General features: G+C 54.2%; 1 protein-coding gene across 5 annotated transcripts; it reads right to left on the bottom strand.

The window, feature by feature from the left end:
• Window positions 1-144: 144 nt before the first annotated feature.
• On the bottom strand, window positions 145-22,197 carry CDH16 (cadherin 16). 5 transcript variants are annotated; one of them, XR_003426190.2, is made up of 19 exons: window positions 21,994-22,197; window positions 20,950-21,007; window positions 20,602-20,685; window positions 19,810-19,965; window positions 19,601-19,739; window positions 19,086-19,244; window positions 18,128-18,324; window positions 17,379-17,501; window positions 17,015-17,165; window positions 16,571-16,798; window positions 16,415-16,491; window positions 16,152-16,340; window positions 15,810-16,051; window positions 15,126-15,259; window positions 14,153-14,395; window positions 13,897-14,004; window positions 13,469-13,585; window positions 2,293-2,443; window positions 145-1,958 (listed from the first exon to the last, which is right to left on the bottom strand). XR_003426190.2 is itself a non-coding variant. In XM_015068056.3 (18 exons), the coding sequence occupies exons 2-18, from the start codon at window positions 20,992-20,994 to the stop codon at window positions 2,424-2,426; spliced, it is 2,412 nt and encodes an 803-aa protein (XP_014923542.2). In that variant the 5' UTR covers window positions 20,995-21,007; window positions 21,994-22,197; the 3' UTR covers window positions 145-2,423. The 5 variants fall into 5 exon arrangements, 4 of the variants coding, with proteins under 4 accessions (XP_014923542.2, XP_014923548.2, XP_014923555.2 ...); XM_015068056.3 differs by having other exon boundaries at window positions 145-2,443; XM_015068069.3 differs by lacking the exons at window positions 145-1,958; window positions 2,293-2,443 and adding an exon at window positions 12,307-12,652 and having other exon boundaries at window positions 21,972-22,190.
• Window positions 22,198-23,289: the final 1,092 nt, after the last annotated feature.

Below are 23,289 nucleotides of genomic sequence, written 5' to 3'. Positions count from 1 at the left end.
CTTGCCCCTGACATCATGGTAGGGCCAGGATTTGAACTGGGTCCACAGACCATCCACTTGTCCCTATACTGGCCCCTTTAGAAAGGGAACATGATGCATGAAAAATCTTTTCATTGCACAATTTTGGCCCAGGGTGGGTGGGGATGGGATAGAGAAGTAGGTGGTGCTGAAAACAAGCTAGATATACTTAACATATGTGTTCCAATATCCCATCATTTCGGAACACGATAAAAATATAAGGGAAAAAATACAAGGGAAACAGAATTAAATTTTAAAAATTGAGTTCTTTGGGCTCTTTCCAGGGGGAGGAAGTAAATTTATGCTATTTCTTTCATCTCTATAGATTTTTTGTTTTTATTTTACTTGATGCTACTCAATGCCCTAAAGTAGTTCCTGTCCTGCTGATTGTAGAATGAGTGAAGAAGGATTGGGGGGAGGGACAGATGGGTGGATGATTAAGGGAGCAGCAGATAAAAGGAACCAGCAAAAGAGAGGTCAGAGGAGTAGCAGGAAAACTGTGAGTGGTGGTGTAAAAGTGAGGAGAGGGGTCAGGAGCTCTGTTACCAGAAAAACTGCGGGTGTGGATAGATGGAAATGAACAAATGATTTTAAAGGCATTGCTAAGGAGAGGAATTCTCATTTGGGACTCAGGACACAGGATGGGCCTGGCTGCGAGGTGGAGATGATGGGTTGGCTCTATGACAAGAGGCTGGCTGAGTTGCTGGGATGACCCTTCCTCTGAGACAAAGGTGTGCAGCAGGTAGGGGGATAGGGGAACATCATCAAGCCAACATGTCCTTGCCTTTTGGGAGGGGAGAGTATCCATGCGTGGTTCATTTGGCGTTTCCAGGGCTTTGCTAACTCCAAAATGGGCTTTGGCATGGAGGCATGGAGTGGCTGGGCCTTTTCTGAGCTCTGCCTTTTGGCTCCCTCGATCCTAAGGATGATGGGAACTCCAATAGGGAGCCCTCGGCTTGGCTGGCACCTCCAGCGCAGGCCCTTTGCTGTGGGATTCTGCCGAGAAGCCGTGTGAGACAGGAAGCTGCCTCTAGATGTCGCCATCTGGCCATGTTGGTGCCGGCCGCAGCTGGAGTGGGAAGATCATATTCCATGAGGCCCTGAGGCACTGCCCTGCCGGAGCAAGGGCTCCCTGGGACTGCAGCCTGGGACAACTTTCAGGGAGCCTCATCAGACCCCAGACATCCTTGGGGCTGGAATGAATGTGGGGTGGGAGAAGGACCCTGTCCTGTAATCACTCAGCCCTGCTTTGTGGGAAGAGGGCTGCTGGGGACCTAAGACAGCCAGAGCCAGGTGGTGAGCTTTACGTGGGGAGGAAGTAGCTGCTACCTTTTCCAGTCTGCCCCAATGTGGATGTTCCCCTCTGTGGACTGCTCCTCACTTCTGAACGCTTCCCACCTCCTCTTCCTGCTTCCTGCAGCCAGTCCCCTCAGCCACCCTCCCAGCAGCTCGGGGGTCTACTTTCTCTTGCCCAGCCCCAAGAATGGTCCAAACCACCTTTACCCTCCCACCCATACACAGCAGCTGCCCCTCCAGTCAACTCCACCCAGCATAAGGCAGCCAGAGTGATCTGGGTCAGACCCAAATATTATGTATCACTCATCTGCTCCATACCTTCCAGGCTATCCCTCACCCTTGGGAGAAAGCTCAGCATCTTCCCCTCCTGCCTCCTTGGACTCCTCCCCAGGTGTGCAGGTACCATAGTCATGCAGGGAGAAAGGAGAGAAGAGAAAGAGGTCTTTCCTCCATAACCTGAGGTCACGTCTTCCAAGAGTCAGGCTGCTCCCTGGTCACTCCTGGCAGGGAGCCTGGAACCCTCCACCTCTTGCTCCTTGTGGCAGTTTTAAGGATGACCACAGATTCTTTGCTGCTCCTCCCACCGAGCTGTAGGGTCTAATTCTCCTCCTCTTGAATCTGGGCTGAACTTAGCAACTGTGACCCTGGGGATTGACATTAGTGTGCAGCAGTCTTGATAATTGGTAAGTCTGAGAGATGGTTGTGATGGTTAATCATATGTGCTAACCTGACTGGGCTAAGGGATGCCTAGAAAACTGGTAAAATATTATTTCTGAGTGTGCTGTGAGGATGTTTTCAGAAGAGATTAAATCAGTAGACTGAGTAAAGGAGTGGGTGGGCACCAGACAGTCCACCCAGGGCTGGAATGGAGCAAAAAGGACAGAAACATACTGTCCGTTGAGCTGGGACATCCATCTTCTGCCCTTAGACATCTGGTGCTCCCCGTTCTCGGGTCTGTGGACTCTGACTGGGACTTACACCATTGGCTCCTCTCGTTCTTAGGCCTTCAGCTTTGGACTGGAACCACGCCACTGGCTTTCTTGGGTCTCCAGCTTGCAGAGAGCAGAGCGTTGGACTTCTCAGCCTCCATAACCACATGAACCAGTCCCTCACAATAAATCTGGCAACCCTATGAAGCAAGTATTTTTTTTAATGTTTATTCATTTTTGAGAGAGACAGACAGACGAACAGACAGAGCATGAGCAGGGGAAGGGGAGAGAGAGAGAGGGAGACACAGAACTCAAAGGAGGCTCCAGGCTCTGTGCTGTCAGCACAGAGCCCGATGGGGGGCTTGAACTCACTAACTGAGATCACAACCCAAGCTGAAGCTGGACGCTTAACTGACTAAGCCACCCAGATGCCCCGAAGCAAATATTATGAACCCATTTTACAGATGGTGAAACTGAGCCTGGAAAAGAAAAACGATATGCTCAAGGTCACAAAACTAGTAAATGTGGAGCTGAGTTTCGAGCCCTGGTATCTGACTTCAAAACTTCCTCTTAGCTTTCATGTGATTGTCTAAGCAATCACGCAATTCTGTTGAATACCTATTCATCTGATAAAAAACAAACAAAACAAAACCAAAAAACCAAACAAAAATATGCTCTACCCATTTCCTTAAAGCGTGGCAGGAAGGAGTGAGCTGTTGGTCCGTGGAAGCATTCTAGCAGAAGCCAGAGGAGTATTTGGCAAGATGTGGATTGGATGGACTGTGGGGAGTCCCATCCTGAGGCTGGACCCTCTGCTTCTGCCTGGAGTGGGGCTGTGTGCATGCAACACAAGACGGCCTCTGTGTATGGCCTTTACTTGTATTCCTGGTCAGCCTGGCCTGTGGGGGTTGGGAGGGCAAGAGCAGGTGGAAGCGGGGGGTGGGGGAGGGAGGGAAGGGGTTGCTTGTCTCGAGCAGGCAGGAGGGACTAGCAGATCACAGCCCGCCTTGCTTTCCTGCCCTGGTGGCCCTGGACTGGTCTCTGCCCGCCCCCCCCCCGCCCCCCCCTGCCCTGGGCTTGGAACCTCTGGCTTGGGGGAGAGCCCAGAACTATTCACCCACACTGTGAAGCCTGCTCTCCCGCCCAGCACCTGTCAGAATTTATCAGAGAGAGAAAGAGAGGGAAAGGGTCAGCCAACTGCATAAGGGGGGGTTGAACAAAAATGGCCGTGGCACTGGTGTTGGTTAAGAAAGAGAAACTGAATACTGCTGACATGTCCTTCCTCAACATACTGGACAAAGACATTCTGGTGCATCCATCTGGTGGACTTTAAGTGACAGTTTAAAAAGCAGTCTTTATTATTAGACAGGAAATTGCTAAATGTAAATACTGTAAGTGGGGGTGGGATGGGAAATCACATTATGGAACAGAATGTACAGTGTGACCCCAAGTGAAAATCCTTTCCCCCAGCCCTCACACATGCCCCCTCCACCAGCTCCCTCGTGACTTAGCCCACGGGCCAGGGGCTGGAGGAGGGGAGTATGACTATATTGGGAAGGGGATGAGATCACCGAGAGGCTGGCTGATTTAGAACCGGGTAACTTTTTCCACCCATGTGGCTCTCAGAGGTTTCTGCACTGGCTCATAAACCTTGGTGCCAGCCTGCAGGGTGGAGGGGAGCCATGTTCCCCTCCACAGGGGTGAAGAAGGTGGCTGCAGCTGGAGAGGGCACAGGTGCTGGGCTAAAGTTGAAATAAAATGACAGAGTAGGTCTGGGAGTACCCAGGGCCCTGGGGGGACCTTCCAAGAGCTTTGCTCCCAGCAGATCTGAGTGTTCCAATGACTCCCTGGAGAACTTTGTGGGCAGAACATGCATTTTGTGGGTGCAGGAATATCCCAGAGGTGGCCACCTTGTGGCAAGCTGAGCTGGGTTCCCCTGGGCCCAGCTGTAACACCCTGTTATGTTTTGAGATTCCTATTTGGCAGCCTGGCCCCCTTGCGGAGAGGACTCCCCACCCCCCTCATCCCACCCACACCCCCCACACTCCCCTCATTCTCCCACCTCCCTACTCCCCACCCACACACCTGGTTCCTGGCCAAATCCTGGGAAAACCCTGGTGGGAGTACCTGTGAAGGAAGAGGCCTGGGCTGGGAAAGCAACTGGTTCCGATTCCAGCTCAGCAACTAACTGAGTCAAGTTCAACTACCACCCTTGACCTCAGTGCCCATCAGACTCCCTCAAACCTGTGCTCCAGCCTCACAGAAATGTCACAGTATGCCACAGCATGTCCCAGTCCTCTGAGATTTTGCCCAGGCAGTTGTCCCAGACCGGCTACCCTTCCCTACTTCAGCTCCATTTGTCAGCTCCCACGCCCTGAGCTGGGTCAGGCACCATCTCTCCCTAAGTCAGCGTCCATCACACTGGCTGGTCCATGTCCATCGAGGCTGACCCTGAGGGCAGGGGCTGGCTCCAGGGAAAATGCTAGGACATGTGGATGAGGGAAGGGGAGGGCCCCTGGAAGGCTTGAGGAGTCAGGGGAGGACCAACTGTGAACCCAGTACTGTCCTGTGCTGGGGCTTCGAGCAGGACCTTGGGAGCCTCAGACCCCTCACACTGCACAGCAAACAGTGAAAGAACATTGTTTGAGGTACCCTGACCTGGACTTTGTAGGTGAGGAGCAGGAGCTGGACAGAACCGGAATGAACCAGACCGTCCCCTCCTTAGCCTGAGCCCTGGGCAGCAGGGCTGGGAATGGAATTCTCCAGTTGGATGGAGTTTTTCCTGGAAAATCCCCACAAGCCCTTCCAGAAACGTGCTTTTGTGCCTGACTCTGACTCCTTCAGAATGGTGGGTAAGCGGCCTTTTGGCAGCTGGGGTATGCAGACAAGCCCCTTGTCTTCTCTGGACCCCGAGGCTTGCACTCTGGGACAGCAGAAATGGAGGTTCACACATATATTGATCACATCTGTCAGCTTCACAGAGTTCTCTCAACTACCCTGAGAGGCAAGGATTAAGATCCCTATCATTTGAGCAGGAAGCTGATGCTTGGAGATGCCAAGTGGCTTGCCCAAGGTCACACAGCTGAGTCAGGAATCGAGTGAAGCCCACCTATCGAGGGTCGGCCTGAGGATGGCTCCAGTTCCCACATCCTGTTCAGGATTCCTGAAAGGGCAGGGTGAACCTGCAGGCCAAGGATGTCACTTCCAGCTCAGTCCACTTGACCAAGCCTGGCCTGGCTCTGTGCCTGCCACTCTCAGAATAACCCTGGTGGTTCTGGGCATGGATTGCTGGCCATCACCTGGGACCTATTTCTGTCCTTCGGGTAACAAGGAAGTCTCACCTTGTGCAGTAACCACTGGGAGCAAGGGTGGAACATGTGACCCCCCAACCCTAGCTGACCTTGCTGCCCTGCTGGGAAATGACACCAGAAGGGAAGGGGGAAACCTGGCTCAGCCACTGTCCCTGTGTCTCCCTTCCCAGCCACTTCCCAGAATCTGGCTTTCTACCCCATCCCTTCTCCCCCTCTTCTTGGCAAACCCCATTCTCATGCCCCCGCCCCTGCCCTGCCACCACACACTATGACCAGGAAGCCAAGAGTATCTTCATTTCTCCTCATGACCCATTGCCAAACCTTATGCACCTGAACAGCCAGAAAATTCTTCCTCACATCTAACTGTGGAAACAAGCTCATTTCTGTAGGTTTAATCCAGAGGGTTCTAGAATCCAGGTGCAGGAGCCATATGGGGATCCAGCATTTAGAACTTGACTTTCAAAATCTGGAGCCCTGAAATCCTATGGGGCAGGGATTGATGGTATTGGAGATGACATAAGCTATACCCCAGACATTCAGAAAGGTCGAGTGCAATCTCAGGGATCCGGGATGCATAGATGGTACCCCAGTAGAGTCGGAGGGGCTCCTTTCTGCTGCAACCAGGTGTGTGTGTGGCCAGGGCGGGGTGAGTATTGTTACCTGAACTCAGCAACATAAGATATATGCATTAAAAAAAAAAAAAGACCAGAAGGAAACCAGATAAAAATGTTACTGTAACAACAAAAACAAGAATGACTGTAGCTGTCATGACACTAATAAATAATAGTAGCTATTGCCATTTTTTGAGGGCCAATGATGTGCCAGCCCCTGCACTAAGTAAGGGCTTTGCTTGTATTATCTCAGTTAATCCCCACAATGTGCTTTTCTCTTAGCAGTAGTAGCCAGCAGCCTGTGGGTGAGCTCTATAAATGAGGTTGGTTTTTGCCTGGTCTGCAGCTTCCCTGGAGGCAGATGGACAAGCCCTCAGCCCAATACACAAGGGACGCTGTGCTCTTCTGACAGGCAGTGCTGAGTGTCAGAGGGTGTGGCTAGCCCCCTAGGGGATGCCTTCCAGGAGCCAGCCGGGCCCACAGAGCTGACTTCGGGCCCCCACTTGGCCCTACTCCTGTAGGCGTTGGGGCTTGAAATAGTGGCCGTTTGAGAGCTGACAATCAAAGGGCAGCTAAAAAAAGTCCCCTCAGTCTGGGCTCTGTCGCACACGGCTCTTAAGGCCTATTTTGGGGGAGAGGGTGCCGACGTGCCAATGGAAAATCCATGAGGCGGGAGTCTCCAAGGTGGGGGACCTATGCACCTCCCTCTCCCCATCCTGGCGGCCCACCGGAGCATACGTGCGTGCACATGTGCACACACACACACACACATTTGCAGCCCTTAGCCCGGATTCCTAACAACTGGACTTTGTCATTCTTACAACATCCCAGAAAAGGGATGAGGAAACCGAATCTCAGAGAGGGGAAGCAGTTTGCACAAGGTCACACAGCCTAGAAGTGGGCAGGACACAGTACTCACAGTATTGTGCTCACAGGACTGTGCTCTTCTCATAGAGGCAGCCTCCACCTACAGCCTCACCAGGGAAACCAACACATTGTCTTCAGGGGCATCAGAGGCTTCAAGGTTGTGTCTTATGGTTGGGACTGGGTAAGAAGCTGAGGACGACCTGTGGGTCTTGATGACCACACGGGAGGAAGTCCCACTGGAAGTCCCAGTTCTGATGGGACTTGCCTGGCTGTCAGAGAGGCAGCTGGTGCGGGGCCCTGTCCCAAATGAGCCCATCCCCCGAAACGTATTCATGTGACCATCCCAATGCCCCCCTGCCCAGGCCCCCAAAGCCTGACAGTCCCTGCCAAGTTTCCAGAGAATGTGTCAGATAAGGGACTGGTGCTCATGACTCCCTCCCACCCAGCCACTATCTCTGACCCTGTGGCCACCACTAAGTAGGTAAGAATAGCAACTGAGACTGGGCATGCACACAGGGACAGAACGGCAACGTCTTCAGGGAGGTACCAGGCCCCCAGTCCTATCAGTTCTGGCCCCATCCAGCCCCTGCATCGTCCTGGGCCCGAAGTCCCACAACATCTTATGAGACAGCATCAGACCTTGTCCTCTGTCTCTGCTGCCTCAGTGGATGCAATCTGGAAGGCAGCACGCCACCTTGTGGATGCCTGCCCTGAACCCTGCCCTCCACTGAGGAGCTGTGTGACCTAGAGCTGGACACTTGTCTCTCTCTGGGTCCATAAGCAGGAGAAGGCGGCATAGCAGCACCCCTGGAACATGGGAAACATCCGGCAAGGCCTCTCCTGGGGCTACGGCTACTCGTTGTCCTGGTAACCACAGGCTGGCCATCAAATACCCCCATGAACTTTGACCCTTTGACTTCCTGATGAGCGGGGATGTGGATGGGGTAAAGTTGTGGGAGTGCCTGGGATATGATCACAAGGTGGGGGGGGGGGGGCATGTTGTGACTGAGTCCCCTCTCTGAGTCTCCCTGTGACACTCCTGTGGGTGTGCTCCACTGTGTAGCATGAGTGTGCGAGGGTGGCTGCATCACTCAGAGAAAAGAGGCTGTTGTCATAGAACCCAGGGTGAGTGTCACCGTGACATCCAGAGTGGTGAGATGTAGGGAGCTTTGTGTCCAAGTTCCTGAGTCACTGTGACACCTGGGGGTAATCAGCCCTCCCCCACCCCCAACCACCATCATGTCAGTGGCCCCTACGTCTCCCACAGCCTGACTCACTGCATAGCTCAGACCTGGACCCAGGCCCTCCCCCAGCCTCCTCACCTCTGCTCCCAGCCTCTTTCCCCTCCTCATCTTCCCCTCAACACTAGCCCTGCCAGGTAGGCCCCCACAACCCTAGAAACCCTTTGGGCCCTCCCACATCTCTTAGGTCATCTCATTAGAAACATGCTATTCCGGGGCGCCTGGGTGGGTCAGTTGGTTGAGCGTTTGACTTCAGATCAGGTCATGATCTCACAGTTCGTGAGTTCGAGCCCCACGTCGGGCTCTGTGTGGACAGCTCGGAGTCTGGAGCCTGCTTCGGATTCTATGTATCCCTTCTCTCTCTGCCCCTCCCCAGCTTGCACTCTGTCTCTCCCTTTCTCAAAAATAAATAAACATTAAAAAAAATTTTTTTTTTTTTTAAAGAAGAAGAAACATGCTATCCGCAGCAGCAGGACCTCTGGAAATGAAATCAGAGGAAGAACTGCCCTGGGGTGCAAGCTAGAGTCCTGGGGTGGGTACAGGTAGGTGTGGGTGGGGTGGGAGTCTCAGAGGTCCCCACACTCTTTTTTTGTGAGGGCCAGACCAGTCTCTGGGCCTCTCCCTTCAAGAGCCTTAATCTCTGGGGCTGGAAAAAGTTTAAAAATATCCTCATGTTTACATTCTTTCCAAGCCCGCCTCCCAATCCTCAGTGCTGGGTCCCTTTGATCTGGCCCTGTGCCTCTGGAAGGGGCCTGGGAGAGGGGGAGAATGAGCTCCCCACCGGGGCAGGCCCTGTGACTCCCTGAAGCTCTAGACCAGTCTGAACCCTACAAGACCTCTCAACATCCCCTAGAGACAGCTTTAGAGCTGGCAGGGAGCCAACGGTTGAAGGGGGGGTGTCTTGCCCAGGGTCACCCAGCAGGGCCGTGTCGGGGCTAGAGTTGGGGCTCCCCTTCATATTCCCTTCTTTTCTTTTTTTAATGTTTATTTTGTTTTTGAGAGAGAGAGAATAAGGGAGGGAGGAACAGAGAGAGAGTGAGACACAGAATCTGAAGTAGGCTCCAAGCTGTCAGCACAGAGCCCTACCCTACATGGGCTCGAACCCACGAACCATGAGATCAGAACCCAAGCTGAAGTCAGACGCTTAACCGACTGAGCCACCCAGGTGCCCCTCATATTCCCTTCCTAAACCTTGGCCCTCATAGGGCCCCTGGGGAATGTGAGAGTACATGGCTGTAGGCATCTGTAGTAGGTACCCCACCCCCCACAGTCTGTGGGCCAAGGAAAGCCACATGTACTGAACTGCTGTGTGCCCAGCACTGTGTTAAACACATTTTCTGGTGATTATCTCATGTTGTCCTCTCAACAACTCCATTTCGTGAAGCCCATCAGAGAGATGAAGCGACTCATCTGGGAACACACAGCAAAGATGGGGCAGAGCCTGGATCATATGTTCGACCCATACTGAGCCACAGGTTTTCCCTCACCTTGTCCTAGCAGCTAGGCCCTGCCTGCAGAATGAGGCCCACCTCCCTAGTGTAATCTCTACTGACACTCACTGACCCATGGCCAAGCCCACAGACCAGTGCCAGCTCTCTGTTTCTCTCCCTCTGTGACCCAAGAGAAGCCACGCCCCCTCTCTGACACTTGCTTTCCTCTAAGCAAGGAAATAGGCTGGGGATCATGGAGAGGCTTATGTCCCCGGATTCTAGGGGAAACAGAGCCTGCATCCCTGGGGATTATGGACCTTATGGTCAGCCCCAAAAGTGACACAGTCAGAGGGTGCCTGGGGCCTGGAAGCCAAAGACAAAATCCCTCAAACTGGGGCAGGTGCCTTAATTCACCTCGGTGTCCTGTCATTCACTCTTCCCTTGTTGGTACCCCACCAACCCGCTTACCAACCCATCCACCCATTTACCCATCTACAATCCGCCAACCTGCTCACCCATTCACTCCACCAATCATCTGCCCGCCCACCTATCCACCTATCTGTCCATCCAGAATTAAGGACCTGAGAGCGGGGTGATTCCAGGGTTCCAGCTCAGGTGCTGCATCCCACTGACTGGATGAATTTGGGAAGGTTTCTTTACCTTTTTGTGATTCACTTTCTCAACTTTACAAAAAGGAACTGGCCCAGATGATCTCCAATGCCCTTCTCAGGGATTTCGTGGGAGCAGAGGCCCGCTGAAGGCTGTGGACACTTCAGGAGAGGTAACTCGAACCTCTGCCAGATAGTCCCACCTTGCACTCTGCTTCCAAGACTCTCAGTTGCAGCCCCGAACCTCTCTGACCTTCAAGAAACTCCACTAGCATGGGACGTCTGGGTGGCTCAGTCTGTTAAGCATCTGACTTCACCTAAGGTCACGATCTCACAGTTTGTAGTTTGAGCCCCATGTTGGGCTCTGTGCTGACAGCTCAGAGCCTAGAGCCTGCTTTGGATTCTGTGTTTCCCCTCTCTCTGCCCTTCCCCTTCTTGCACTGTGTCTCTTTCAAAAATAAATAAATAAATAAATAAATAAATAAATAAATAAACATTTTTTAAAAAAAGAAGAAACTCCACTGGCAAATGGGGCCAATAATCCTGCCCTTTCAGGTTGGTGGGAAGATAAGATGCCACCTTCAAAGAGCTTTGCACCTTGGAGACTTCTAAGTGGGTGCAGGAGGAGTAGAGGATCCTGGGAGAGGAGCAGGAAGCTCTGCTTGGACCGAGTTGGCAGAGCCTCATGTTGGGGAGTGTGTGTGTGTGTGTGTGTGTGTGTGTGTGTACGTGTGCACGCCCTGGGCGGAGAATGGCTGGGACCAGCCTCAGAGTTCATCCCTGGGCTGGGGATCCTCCCTGAGTCAGGCTCTAGAGGCCAGCCAGGATGCCCATCCCATCTCTCTTGGCTGCGCTTGGCCCCCATCCCACAGAATCTGCCAGGAGTGGAGAGATTATCTCCTAAAAATAGGGACTGGGCCTCACAGAGGTTGTTTTTCTCCCTTCCCCGTGATCTACCATCATCAGCTAAGGGTGCCTGGGACAGCAAGTCCCACCCTAGTTCCCCAGAGACTGTTGGGATGGGTGTATAGGAGATCAGCATGTGTCTGGGGCCAGTCAAGGGTCAGGGATTGGAGGTCGGCCTCAGCAGGGCACCAGGGCCAAGGCTTAATCTTGGGCAAGGGGAAAGGGTTCATTTGGGGTGGGGGGAACTCCAGGGTGAGCCATGGGGGTTCCCAGTGCTGCCCCTTCTCTGACTTTCTGCAGAGCCCCTCATGTACTCACCAGCCTGTATATGAAATCCAAAGGTGCTCTGGGGCCTGCACTGGGGCAGAGGGACCCATTCCCAAGCTTACCTCTCTTGTTCCAGCCACATTAGGCCCTCATGATTTCTTTTCAGCCCTATTTAGGCCCCACTTAAGACTGTGGGACCTCTGTCCACTCATGTGTAGGTGACTCACACAGATACAGAAGTGTGCTCACACAGGAGCACAGGACATGGACTCACTGATGCCCTCCCCTAGCAAATATGATGTCCCAGAAAACAAAGAATACACTTTCAAGGACATCCTCCTCAACCGTCACCTAGTCAGAGTTGACCCAGCAAGGGGCTGCAGCCATGGTCTCCAAATGCCCATAGAAATAACCCACCTTGGGGTGTCTGGGTGGCTCAGTCAGTTAAACATCTGACTCTTGATTTCAGCTCAGGTCATGATCTCACGGTTCATGGGTTCAAGGCCCCCACGGGGGTCTGTGCTGACAGCATGGCGTCTGCTTGGGATTCTCCCTCTCTCTGCCCCGCCCCCATGCACGTGTGCATCACCCCCAAATAAATATTTTTAAAAAAGAAATGACCCACTTTGCTCCAACCTCAAGTTTTCACCAAAAACCAATATGATGTCCCCATGTTCCTCCTCAAAGGGGACCCCAGGCTTGTCCCTCAAGCCCCTAGACCCTTTCTGTGCAGCAGGAGTTGGGAAAAGACTCAAGGTACATGGGTACCTTGGACATGGGTAATGCACACACGCACATGACAGACACAGGCACAGCAGCCCCTTAGAACACATGCCCTGCTCTCTGAGGCTTTATTATTGGACAAATGTGCCACCATTTGGAGCACTCCCATGGGCAGCCCATAAAGTCAGTGGTCAGGCTCTACAGACTTGTGTGGTGATGTTGCCTCCACTCTAGGGCGGTGAAGGGGCTTTTACACTGTCCTAGCCCCCGGTGATCAGCAGTCCTGGGCCCCTCCCAGTGGACTCAGATGGAAAGGCCAAGTTCCCAACTGGGTCTGGCTGGACCATTCAAACCACCGCCTTCAGGGGCACGCTGTCCACTGGCTGATCTAGGTCCTTCTTCCTTGCCAGGCTCAAGTGAGTGAAGATGAGGATAAGGAAGATGCCTGAGGGGCCCAAGAGGGATGGATCAGCTCTCAGAAGGGGCCATGGGACTTGTCCACCACCAAAAACTGCCTGCTTTGGTATTGGTTTAATAAGGAAGCAAGGTTTCCTACACAGCATCCCCAAGTCTAGACTGGGTTTGGCTGTCGTCCTGGTGCCAGAAGAAGCCTGACTGCTTGGCCTGCAGCTGCCACAGAACACCCCCACCTCCAAAGTCCCCTCCTCTGGGGAACAGTTTGGGTGGGAGTCATACGGGAGCCAGTGAGTTGTTCCCATGGATCTCTGAGAGACAGGCACATGGTCGCATTGTGGTAGAATTGACAAAAAAAAAAAAAACCCAAAACCAAACAACAACAACAACAAAAACAGCCAGGAAAAAAATCTATAGGGATAAAAAAAAAAAATCAAGGGGATAGAGAGGGAGGTTTGGATTAAAGGGAATAGGCTGGAAAGACCTGGGCTCTGTCATATTCTGGCTGTGTAACCTCTGACAAGTCACTTAACCTCTCTGAGCCTCAGTGACCTCAAATGGAAAATAGGGAGATGCCAGGATCTACCTCACAGGGTTGTGGGGAGAATTCAGTGTGACAATCCTATATTGCACAGCCAACGTATAATAATATAATAGTAAATGCTGTTATCAGCGATGACGGTGATGATGACTGTGATGGCAGGAAACAGGAGCATAATGACTAGGACAGTTGTGGGGTTCCCTCTCCAGTCCTGGGGGGCATCAGGGGACAGGGCACTGTGCATCTGGAGGCTGTGACTCCAACTATCCATCACCCTCCCCCACTCAAGAGCTCAGCATCCATTACCTATCGCCATCAAGGTGCCCACGAGGATGCCCACGGCTGACAGCTTCGTGGGCATGCCCTTCATGCGGCCCACCTTTCGCATGCACTGTCCCTCTACGTTGCAGCGACACACGATCACTAGGGGACAGGGGGCAGGGGACGAAGGTAAAGGTGGTGGGGGAGGGTTCTCCAGCTGCTTGGCAGCCCCAGTGCAGTCGGCTAATACACATTTTTGTGCACACATACGTATTTGTGTTGGGGGGGGAGGTGAGCACGCTCCTCTATGTGTGTGTCTGTGTGCACGAGCATCCGTGCACCTGATCACAGATGTGCAGGCATGCACAGGTATTTGCAGTCCGTGTGAACCAACATTCATGTGTACCCAGCCCCTCCCCCTGCATCAAAATGGTTCCCTCAGGAACTGCAGGCACACGGAGCCCTGGCCTTACCTCGGATCAGGAGCTGCCACATCCGGGCATTGTGGCTGACAACTATGGGTACTACGTGCTCACGTGGCTCCACCCAATGCAGGGCCAGAGTGAGGTAGGCATGGGAACCTGTTGGGACCATAAGCAGTGACCAGAGTCAGTAGCCTGAATAGGCCCTAAGCCCAGCCCCACCCTCACAGTGGAAGGGCATCTCACTTCCAAGTGCCACACCACTTCCTGCCTTAGCCACAGTCTCCCCCGCTGCCCCACCACACACCGTTGAGAGCCTGGAGGTGCCAATCCCGCTGCACTGTCGGGTTGGAACCAAGGGCAAAGCTGTAGGGACCATGTCCACCAGCCATATCAGGGTCCTCGCTGGGTCCACTGATAACCACACCATGGTCCTGGCGGGGTGTGCAGAGGTGTCGGGTGGGCACGTGGTTCAGAGTTGGGGCCCGGGAAGAAGGGGCCTTCAGAAAGTGGATCACGAGGGTTGCAGAGGCGCTCAGTGTCGGCTCATCTGCAGAGGAGGCAGTGCTGAGCTAGCCCCAGGCCCATTGATCTCACCCTGCTGAGTCTTGGCTTCACCTCCCCTACTCTACCCCTCCTGTCCATCCCCATCAGCATCCCCACGCCTGTCTCCTCCTCACAGTGCACCTTGCCCCCTTCACTATCCAAACAGCTGTCAGACCTTCCTGTGCTTTTCTGGATGCCAGGCATCCCCTCACCTCCTCCCAAGCCCCCAACCACCAGTTTCATGGCCCAACCGTGTGGAGATGCCCTGACTGTAGGGGAGTTCAGCTCTGTTGGGTCTGTCATATACCACAGGACAGTCCAGCCCAGACCCGAGACCTGCTGCCCTAACATACCCACCCCTGGGACAGCTTTTCATCCTGTCAAAGTGGCATTCAGAGTTCTGGCTCACCTGCCATAGACACAGCCCCTGGCACTCCTTCCGCTTGCACAGGCCCCCAGCCTCTGCTCCTAACCTATATCTGAAGCCAACACCTGAGAGGCCCTCTAGGGCTAAGGGGCAGTGTTGGAGGACTGTAAGAATCTGAGGGAGGAGGGTGGTCTGAAAGGGCAGGCATCTCAGAGACTGACATTGGCCCCAGCCCTCACTCCTCTTTCCTGCCTGGGCAGAGTAGATGCCAGTAAGGAGCCTGGGAAGAAAGCTCAGTCCTGCCCATCTATCTCTCTGCCTAAGGCTTACTCTCCCTCCCAGAGGCCCCACCACTGCCTGGCCGTACCTTCATACTGGGCCTCCACGAGCACTGTGTACATGTCCCCAGGCTGGGCACCTTGTAGGGGCCGCGCGGTGTGCACCTCCCCAGAGACCTCCTTGATGCAGAGCCAGCCCTCTGAGTCATTGACCAGGGAGAACCTAAGGCCCAGAGAAGATGGGGGGCAGGGAGGCACTGAAACCATATATGGGGTCTTACTCAGGGACCCCCAGGGCCATGTGACCTGCTCAAGTTCCACATCATCTCTGTGACTCACTGCTAGGCAGCAGTGCCCAAGGTGCCTAGTCTCCCTCCCCAGCTTCAGGGGCTTGTTGAGGGACAAGGCTTAAATCATGGATACTGTGGGCATTACTATCAGAGCCTGGGGGGCCTGACTCAACACCACTAGTCCTGGGTCACCCCAAAAAGGGACAGGATGGGGCCAGGGAACATCCTCATCTGTGCTGCGGTCTGGGTGGGGCATGGGGGAGGGCCCAGTTCAAGACAGCATGGGGAGGTGTCCTCTGAGCACCTAACACTCCTCTCCATGGCCTGTCCAGCTCATCCAGCTCTGACCCAACCTCAGGAGTCACAACCTTGGCATTAGCCATGGTTTGAGAAATATTCCAGGTCACAGATAATGTGAGTCCCCTCTAAGGCCCTGGGGGTCATCCCCTGGGAGCAGGGGAGGTCCAGCCCAGTAAGGCTCACCTGAGGGGACTGCTCATGCGGTCTGAGGGTTGGATGGTCAGCAGGAGGGAGCCAGCTGGGGTGCTGACTGGAACACTGGCCTCGTAGCTCTCCTGGTCCAACTTGGGGGGTGGCACCACCCTTTCCACAAGAACCGTCACTGTGGCTGTGGCTCCAGGGCCTGGGCCTGGCCCTACCAACTCTGCCACGCTCCGAACCACTACCACCAACTTGTGGCTTGAAGCTGCCTCATAGCTGAGGTGCTAGAACCAATGCAGCTGGGTCACTATTTGGGCCAGGGCATGGCACACTTGTGCATGCATATGAGTATACGTATAAACCTTCCCACCCCCAGCCCCTTACCTTGAGGAGTCGAAGTTGGACATGACTGGAGTCTGGTTCCCAATCCAGGCCGAAGGTCCCCTCCACGTCCTCCACCTCAATGGCAAAGTCCATGAGGCGGAAGGCAGGCTCAAGGTCAGCATCAGTGGCTGTGAGTGTGGCCACCAGAGTCCCAGGCTCTGCATCCTCAGGGAGGCTTATAGGCTCAATCTGGAGAGATTGTGGAGGGGCTGTGAGCCCCTCATCAGTGCCTTCCCAAGGTCTTCTCCCCTGTTCCTGCTTACCTGGGAATTGGTGAACTCGGGGGCATGGTCATTGATGTCTGTGATTGTGACAGTGACCTCACATGTGCTGCTGAGGCCTGAGGCAGGAGAGGACATGTTGGAGAGACCAGGATAGAAATAGAGGGAGAGAACATGGGTCACCATCAGGGCACTTACCACCCTCTGCTCCTCCTAGGTCAGCAGCCATCACCTGAAGCAAGATGCTCTGGCCAGCCTGGAGGGGGGCGTCCCCGACTGTCACACTGCCTGAGGTGGAGTCCAGTTTGAAGGCTCTTCCCTCTGCTCCCTCCTCAGGCTCAGAGCTCAGCAGCCGATACACAATGTAGGAATTTGGGGAACCGGGGGCATCCATGTCCTCTGCCAACAGTCTAGTCACCTCAGTGCCTGTAAAGACAGTACCCACCTGGGTGGGACCACAGGCCAATCTGCAGGCCTCACTTTGCCCACTCCTCTTTTGGGCTGGACTGAACCTGAACTTATGGAAGGGTAGGGACATTGATATAGGGGCCTGAGGCTGGTCCCATCCCAGAGAAGAGCAAGATGGGATGGTTCACAAGGACTTCAACCCTCCCGCATCCCCTGACAAGGCCCATAGCCCACCTGGAGAGCTGAGCTCAGGAATGTTGATTGGGGAACCATGTAGGGGGCAGACAGGTGCATTGTCATTCTCATCCATCACTACCACACGCAGCTCCAGAGGTTCTGTGTAGTCCTCACCACGGGTATTCTGAGCCTGCACCTGGAGCAGGTACTGAGGTGGACAGTGGGAGTCTTCAGATGAAGGCCAAGGGCAGTTCCAGCCTGGCCTCAGTCTGGGTCCCTTCCGGCAGCCAGCTCCAGCTCTTCTGGGTGCTCCTCCACTGCCTCAGTGCCTGTGGGGGATGTGACACCCCCAGAAGCCAACTGGACAGTGACCAGGCACCCCTCAGCCTGCCCTCCTGGCTTCCCCCTCACCTCACCTCACCTCAGCCTGGGATTCTCGGTCCAGCTCCTTGGTCACGTAGAGTGTCCCCTCTGCATCCACATCAAAGGGTCCAGGGGGCTGGCTCTCCAGATGATAATGTACATCTCCCCCACTCCAGTGTACCTGGGAGGGGTCACAGAATAAGGGCACCCCAGGATGAGGGGCAGGAACAGCCCACATCAGCTCTTATGTCTCAACTGTGCCTGGGTAGGGAGCCTGGGCCCCTGCTCCTGTGTGACGTCAGGTAAGCTGCTATCCTCCATGGAGTCCAGGTAGGGTCTTTTTGTTTGGGACACTCGTTGTAGCAAGTCCAGGGTGGCCTTGCCCTGGTCCGAGCCCAGACCCTGCCCAAAATGCCTGAATGACCAGGTTGTTATTCTGTGCCCTCTCAGGCTGGGCCAGACCCGGGGCATTCCTCGAGAAGGTCTGAGACATTCCAAGCCCGGGTGACAATCCCCATGGCAGCAGAGGGTGGCAGCTGTTCCCCCTAAGGAACCTGGGGCAAGCTCAGGTCAGGGCCCAGAGCCACGTTTGCCAGAGGATAGCAGGTGAAGGGCTGTGGGCCTGGTTCTGGGGCCTTGGATGCCCTACTCCATGATGGGAACTGATGGGGACAGTCAAGGGAAGAACATAGGTAGGAGGGGAGCAGGGGTCAAGCTGGGCCTCAGACCCACCCCCCAAATCTTGAGACTGAGGCCCAGATGTACCATCCATGGGGCTACTTCAGCCACTGACAGGCACTTACTCACCTGGGCAATGCGGTGTGGGTATGGAACTTTCAGATTCTCTGCCACGTGGACAGGATCTAGGGGCACCCAGGTGTTCTCTACCACAGAGACATCTACGGTGGCTGTGGCCTGGTGGCCCGAAGCCTGGTCACCCATGTCTTTGACCTGTACCAATAGCTGGTAGGGCCCTTCCATATCCTGGTCTAGGCTGGTGCTTCCTAGAAGGGTCAGGATGGTCAGCTGAGCAGGAGTCCAGGACATCCTTCTCAGTGAGTTACCAAACACAAAGCCAAGCATATGGCAGGTGTCCAGGATACTTTCTTGGCCCAAGGGTAAGACTTTTAACACCATAGTGAGCACTCAAGCAGGACTTGAAAATTTGCAAAGCCATTTCCATATCTATCCACACAATGAATAGTTGATGGACTGGATGACTAGGATGGGGGTAGGGACACATGAGTGGTTGGGTAGTGATTAGATGACCAGTTAGATGCATGGATGGTTGACCAAGTAAATGCATGGGAATTTGGGTGTGTGGATGGGTTAATCTGCATAGATGTTTGAATAGATGGACTACATGTGTAACGGTTGGGTGGTAGATGGGTGAATGGGTGACTGGCTGGGCAGATGTATGGTTAGCTTTTCTTTCCCTATCATGTGCCTCTGGTCTGAATTCCCAGGTTCAGGTCTCCCTTACAATCAGCTCAAAGGTCTCCCAGCAACATCCTGGGCTACAACCCCTCAGGTTTCTCCTAGCCTTGTCCCTTAGACTAAGGTGTCCAGGGTATAGGGCTGAGGTACTCCATTCACACCATTTTTTCTCTCCATGCACAAGGTTCAAGCCTTGTGCTTTGCTCTTCTCCACCCAGAATACTCTTTCTTCATCTCTAGCTCCAACCCATCCTACTGTTACGGCTCACATGCCGCCTTCCCCAGCTTTCTCTGACCTCTCTCCTCCTCACACCCAGCTCAGGCTCACCCTCAGGACTGAGGGCCAGAGCCCCCAGCCGAGGCTCCAGCTGGAACATGTCTGGGGAAGGCCGGGGTGGAGCCTGGTTCAGGATGTAGAATCGGAGATCTGAGTTGGCTGTGCCTGGCTCATCCTCGTCCAAAGCCTCAAGGAAGAGGAAGGGGATACCTGGTGTGTGTGGAGAGGACAAACCATGAAAGGAGAAGGGGTTGGGGAGGGTTTCCCAAGCCTCCCCTATCTCTCCCTGGTACTTCCTTTCATATCCATCATCATATCAGGACTCTGGATGGGAGCCACAGCTTTTCACCCCACTTTTCAGGTGAACAGAGGCCAAGACTGGATGGGGCCAGAGGACTCTAAGGAGGGTGGGGGGAGAAGGTTGGGACAGAAATAGGAGGGGGGCGCCTTGGATCCTGGCTGCCCTGTGCTTATGCTGGGTGTCTGGCCACCTCTTTACTCTCTCATCATTGCCCACATCATTGCCCACATGACCTTGTTGTTAGCCCGTTGCCCTGGGCACTCACCAGGCCTGGTGCCCTGGCTCAGCTGAACTCTGTAGATGGACTGAGAGAAGTGGGGCACCTGGTCATTCTCATCCTTCACATGCACAATCACGGGCTGTGGGCCCCACAAGACATGTCCGTCCTCAGTCTCCAGGGTGACCTGGCAGGGAAGGATAGTCAGTGCCCCGCCCTGCCTTCACTGTTCTCCTCTATATCTGGCCCAGCCATACCTGTAGCCGGTACTCCGCTTGCTCCTCGCGATCCAGGACCCTGGTCACCAGCAAGAAGCCAGACCCTGCATCCACAGCAAAGGGGCCCTCGGCTGTCATGTCCGGGTTTCCTGACAGCACCATCTTACCTTCAGTCTCCTCAGGGGGCAGTGGTAGCTGTTGGGGAGAACAGAGAGGTAAAGGCAGTGGGAGCCAGGCCTGGGGGATGCCCCTCCACCCAATGACCCCATTATATATGTGGGGAGACTGAAGCTCAGAGAGGGCTAGCGCTTGCCTGAGGTCAAACAGCCATGAAGTCATAGGACTGAGATTCAAAGCCGGAGCTCTTTCCCCTGTACCTGATGCACCCCAATACTCCCTGCCTTCCTTTCTAAACCTTGAAACCCCACCACCAATTGTTTATTTTTCTTTTTTTTTAGAAATTTATTTTTATTTTTTTAAGAGACAGAGAGGGAGAGCAGGAGAGGTGCAGAGAGAGAGAAGAGACACAGAATCCGAAGCAGGCTCCAGGCTCTGACCTGTCAGCACAGAGCCTGATATGGGGCTTGAACTCGTGAACTGTGAGATCATGACCTGAGCTGAAGTCGGTCGCTCAACCGAGCCACCCAAGCGCCCCAACCAATTATTTATTTTTCAACTTAAAACTCTACTTTCTTCTGGAATTGAAATTTTGTTACTCACTCACTATAGCACATATTCTTGGGGAAGCAGGATTAAAAGAAAGAGATAAAATGCTGGAGGTAGGGGAAGCAGGACTTGGGGGTGGATAACCCACCCAGCTTTCAGGCTTACCTTGATCAGGTACAAAGGGAAATTTCCACCATAGTTTTCTGGGACTTCCACATACAGTTCTGCAGGCTGGGCCTCTGGGAGAACCTGGGGGAGGATTCTCACCTTGTCTCACAGGCAGCTGACAAGGAAGGGGAATTTCTGCCCCTTCCATAGGCCTGGCCATACCTTAACCCATCCACCCTCTGGTCTTTGACCTCCTGATCCCACAACAGGCCTATAGCCAGCTCTGAACGCCCTCCCACAACTAGTCTCTTCCATGGTCAGTGCAACTAGTCCAGGTGGAGTGGGGGACAATGGTGCCAACACCCAGGGCCAGGATCTGAAGGAGTCGAGCAGGGTCCAGCTCACCTGGGCAACAGAGAGGTAAAGCAGCCACAGCCAGGCAGGGACCATGGTCAGGATGGGCCTGAAGGACACGGCAGTGAGGGTACAGCCAGGATCAGTAGGCACGGGGTCCCTCCCATTACTCTCCTCCTAGAGAGTATCCCTCCTCTCATCGCCACTCAGCCCAAGCCATGGCTTCCTCAAGCCCCACAGGTGCAACTTTCCCTTCTTCAGCTGGACCTCCTGCTACCTGTCACTATGGGGCAGTCAGCCAGGTCTCCTCCTGTCTCCTGTCCTTCTATACTCCCAGAGATGCCCCTCCCCATCCCACCCACTTGGACATTGCTCTCCACCCACTCTCATCCTTGTCCCCTGCCTCAGCCCATTCCACACAAATAGCCAGTGGGACCTCACGACAGACTGTGCTCCACTTTCTCCTCTTGGAGGGGCCTGTGGCTCCCCACTGCCTGCAGGGTAGCATCCAGCTCCTTGACCAGGCCCACCTAGGCCCCTAGGCCCAGCCATCCTGCCTCTTGGTTCTTGGCCCCACAAGGATCTCCATGGGAGTTTCACCTCCAGACCTTTGTCTCCTTCCCAACATACCCTCCCCAGCCTGTATGTAGATCCCAAAGTGCTAATTGCCCAGCAGCCCTGAATATCCCAAAAACTTGAATCTGGAAAGGCCCTGAGGACTCTAAGGGTCACTTCCTGCAGTCACCTCATGTTGCAGGTAAAGCCTCAAAGGCAAGACCTGACCAAGGTCACAGAGGACTGACCACAGGACAATCCCTCCTGGAACAGAGGACTCATGGTTCAGGGTCTTGAGGCCTGTTTTTCTACACACTGCCATCCCTCAGACACAGAGTCCCCTCGGGACAGGAGTCCTGCCCTCATCTTGGCATTTTTCAGCACTCAGCTTGGAGCTGAGCATGCAGAGCATGGACAACCACTCCAACTGCTCCTGGGAATTCTTCCCCGAACAGGGGCTGGACAGGGCAGTGTTTGTCCTTCCCCTACCACCAACCCCCAGCCTCAGCCCTGCTCACCCCTCCACTCCAGGGACCTCACCCTCTGGTGCCTCAGGCGGGCTCCCTTGGTCCAGCCGCCAGGCGAGAGGACTCCTTCTCCAGGGAGCACTGGCCAGGCCGGTATGGGTGGGGTAGGGCAGGGCGGACACTTGAGCAGGTAGGCGGTCCAGCCAGGCTTGCTCAGGAGTGGAAAACACCACTGGCCCACAGCAGCAGACCCGGCCCTGCCCAGCCCCCCAAAGTTACTCATTGACTTTAGAAAGCTGGGGGCTGCTCAGCATCCATGACTGCCAGCCCCAGGAGGTGGGGAAATCATTGGCCTGGCACTTCTCCCATTCCTACACAGCCCAATGGGTATTTCTTGGCCCTTTGGGCTTGGACATTACTTCTTTTTCTGTGGTTTCAGACTCGATCCCACTTCTCCTCCATGTACCAGAATCTGCAGCTCTATCTTGGCCCACTCTGTTCCTTTCGTAGGGAATGTCCTTCCCTCCCTTCATCTGTCTGGTGAACATCTACTCAGGCTTCAGTACTCAGCTATTTCTTTCTCCAGGAAACCTTCCCTGGGATCCCACGCTTGTTCAGGATTCTCTTCTGGGAATAATCTCTACCCCATGTAATGTGCTACCTCTATCAGAGCAGAGAAGACACCAGACTGCCATTGTCTCTTCTATCAGACTGGGAGCCCTCCAGGGCAAGTCTCAGGGACGCAGTAATGACCTTGCCCTTGCTTGGCCCTGGCAGCTCCTGACTGGATCAAAAACAAGGAGGTTGCACATGAAGGATAAATGAACATGACCTGAACTGGGTATTTGGGGCTCTAGACCACCCACCACTGGGACCAATGGGTGGAGCAATCAGCAGCCTTTGAGATCCCCTGAGGCTCCCTAAGGGTTCACACTAGCTGCTGACACTGACAGGGCTGGGAAAATGGACTGTCTCCTGCCTCTGAGAAGGAAGAGAAGATTGAGCCAGCTCAGGTGACCTTGAGGGAATTGCAGGGATTGCAAGAGGCCCCTCCCCCCATGAGGGCAGCCAAGTGGAGCCAGGAAAAGTTTCTGGGGCCTGGGAGTCCACAAGGAGGATGTGTGGGAAGGGTCAGGGATACCATCTCCAGTCCTTCCTTGTTCTCAGAGTTTCCCATGGTCTTCCCTGAGTCCTTCCCACTGCATATCTGGAGGATGGACAGAAACTCCTCACCTGCCTCCAGCCTTGTCTGCCACAAGCCAAGTGTAACTCAAGCACCCCAGGCACCACAGCCCGAAGCAGTGCACTGTGGGGTGGTTGAAGGGGTTTCATGTATGTTAAGCTCCTACTATGCACCTGGCATTGCTCT

Source organism: Acinonyx jubatus, chromosome E2 (genome assembly GCF_027475565.1).
Source record: "Acinonyx jubatus isolate Ajub_Pintada_27869175 chromosome E2, VMU_Ajub_asm_v1.0, whole genome shotgun sequence".
Lineage (NCBI taxonomy): Eukaryota > Metazoa > Chordata > Mammalia > Carnivora > Felidae > Acinonyx > Acinonyx jubatus.
Note: the sequence above shows the minus strand (reverse complement) of the source record. Positions and strands in the feature narration are given on the sequence as shown.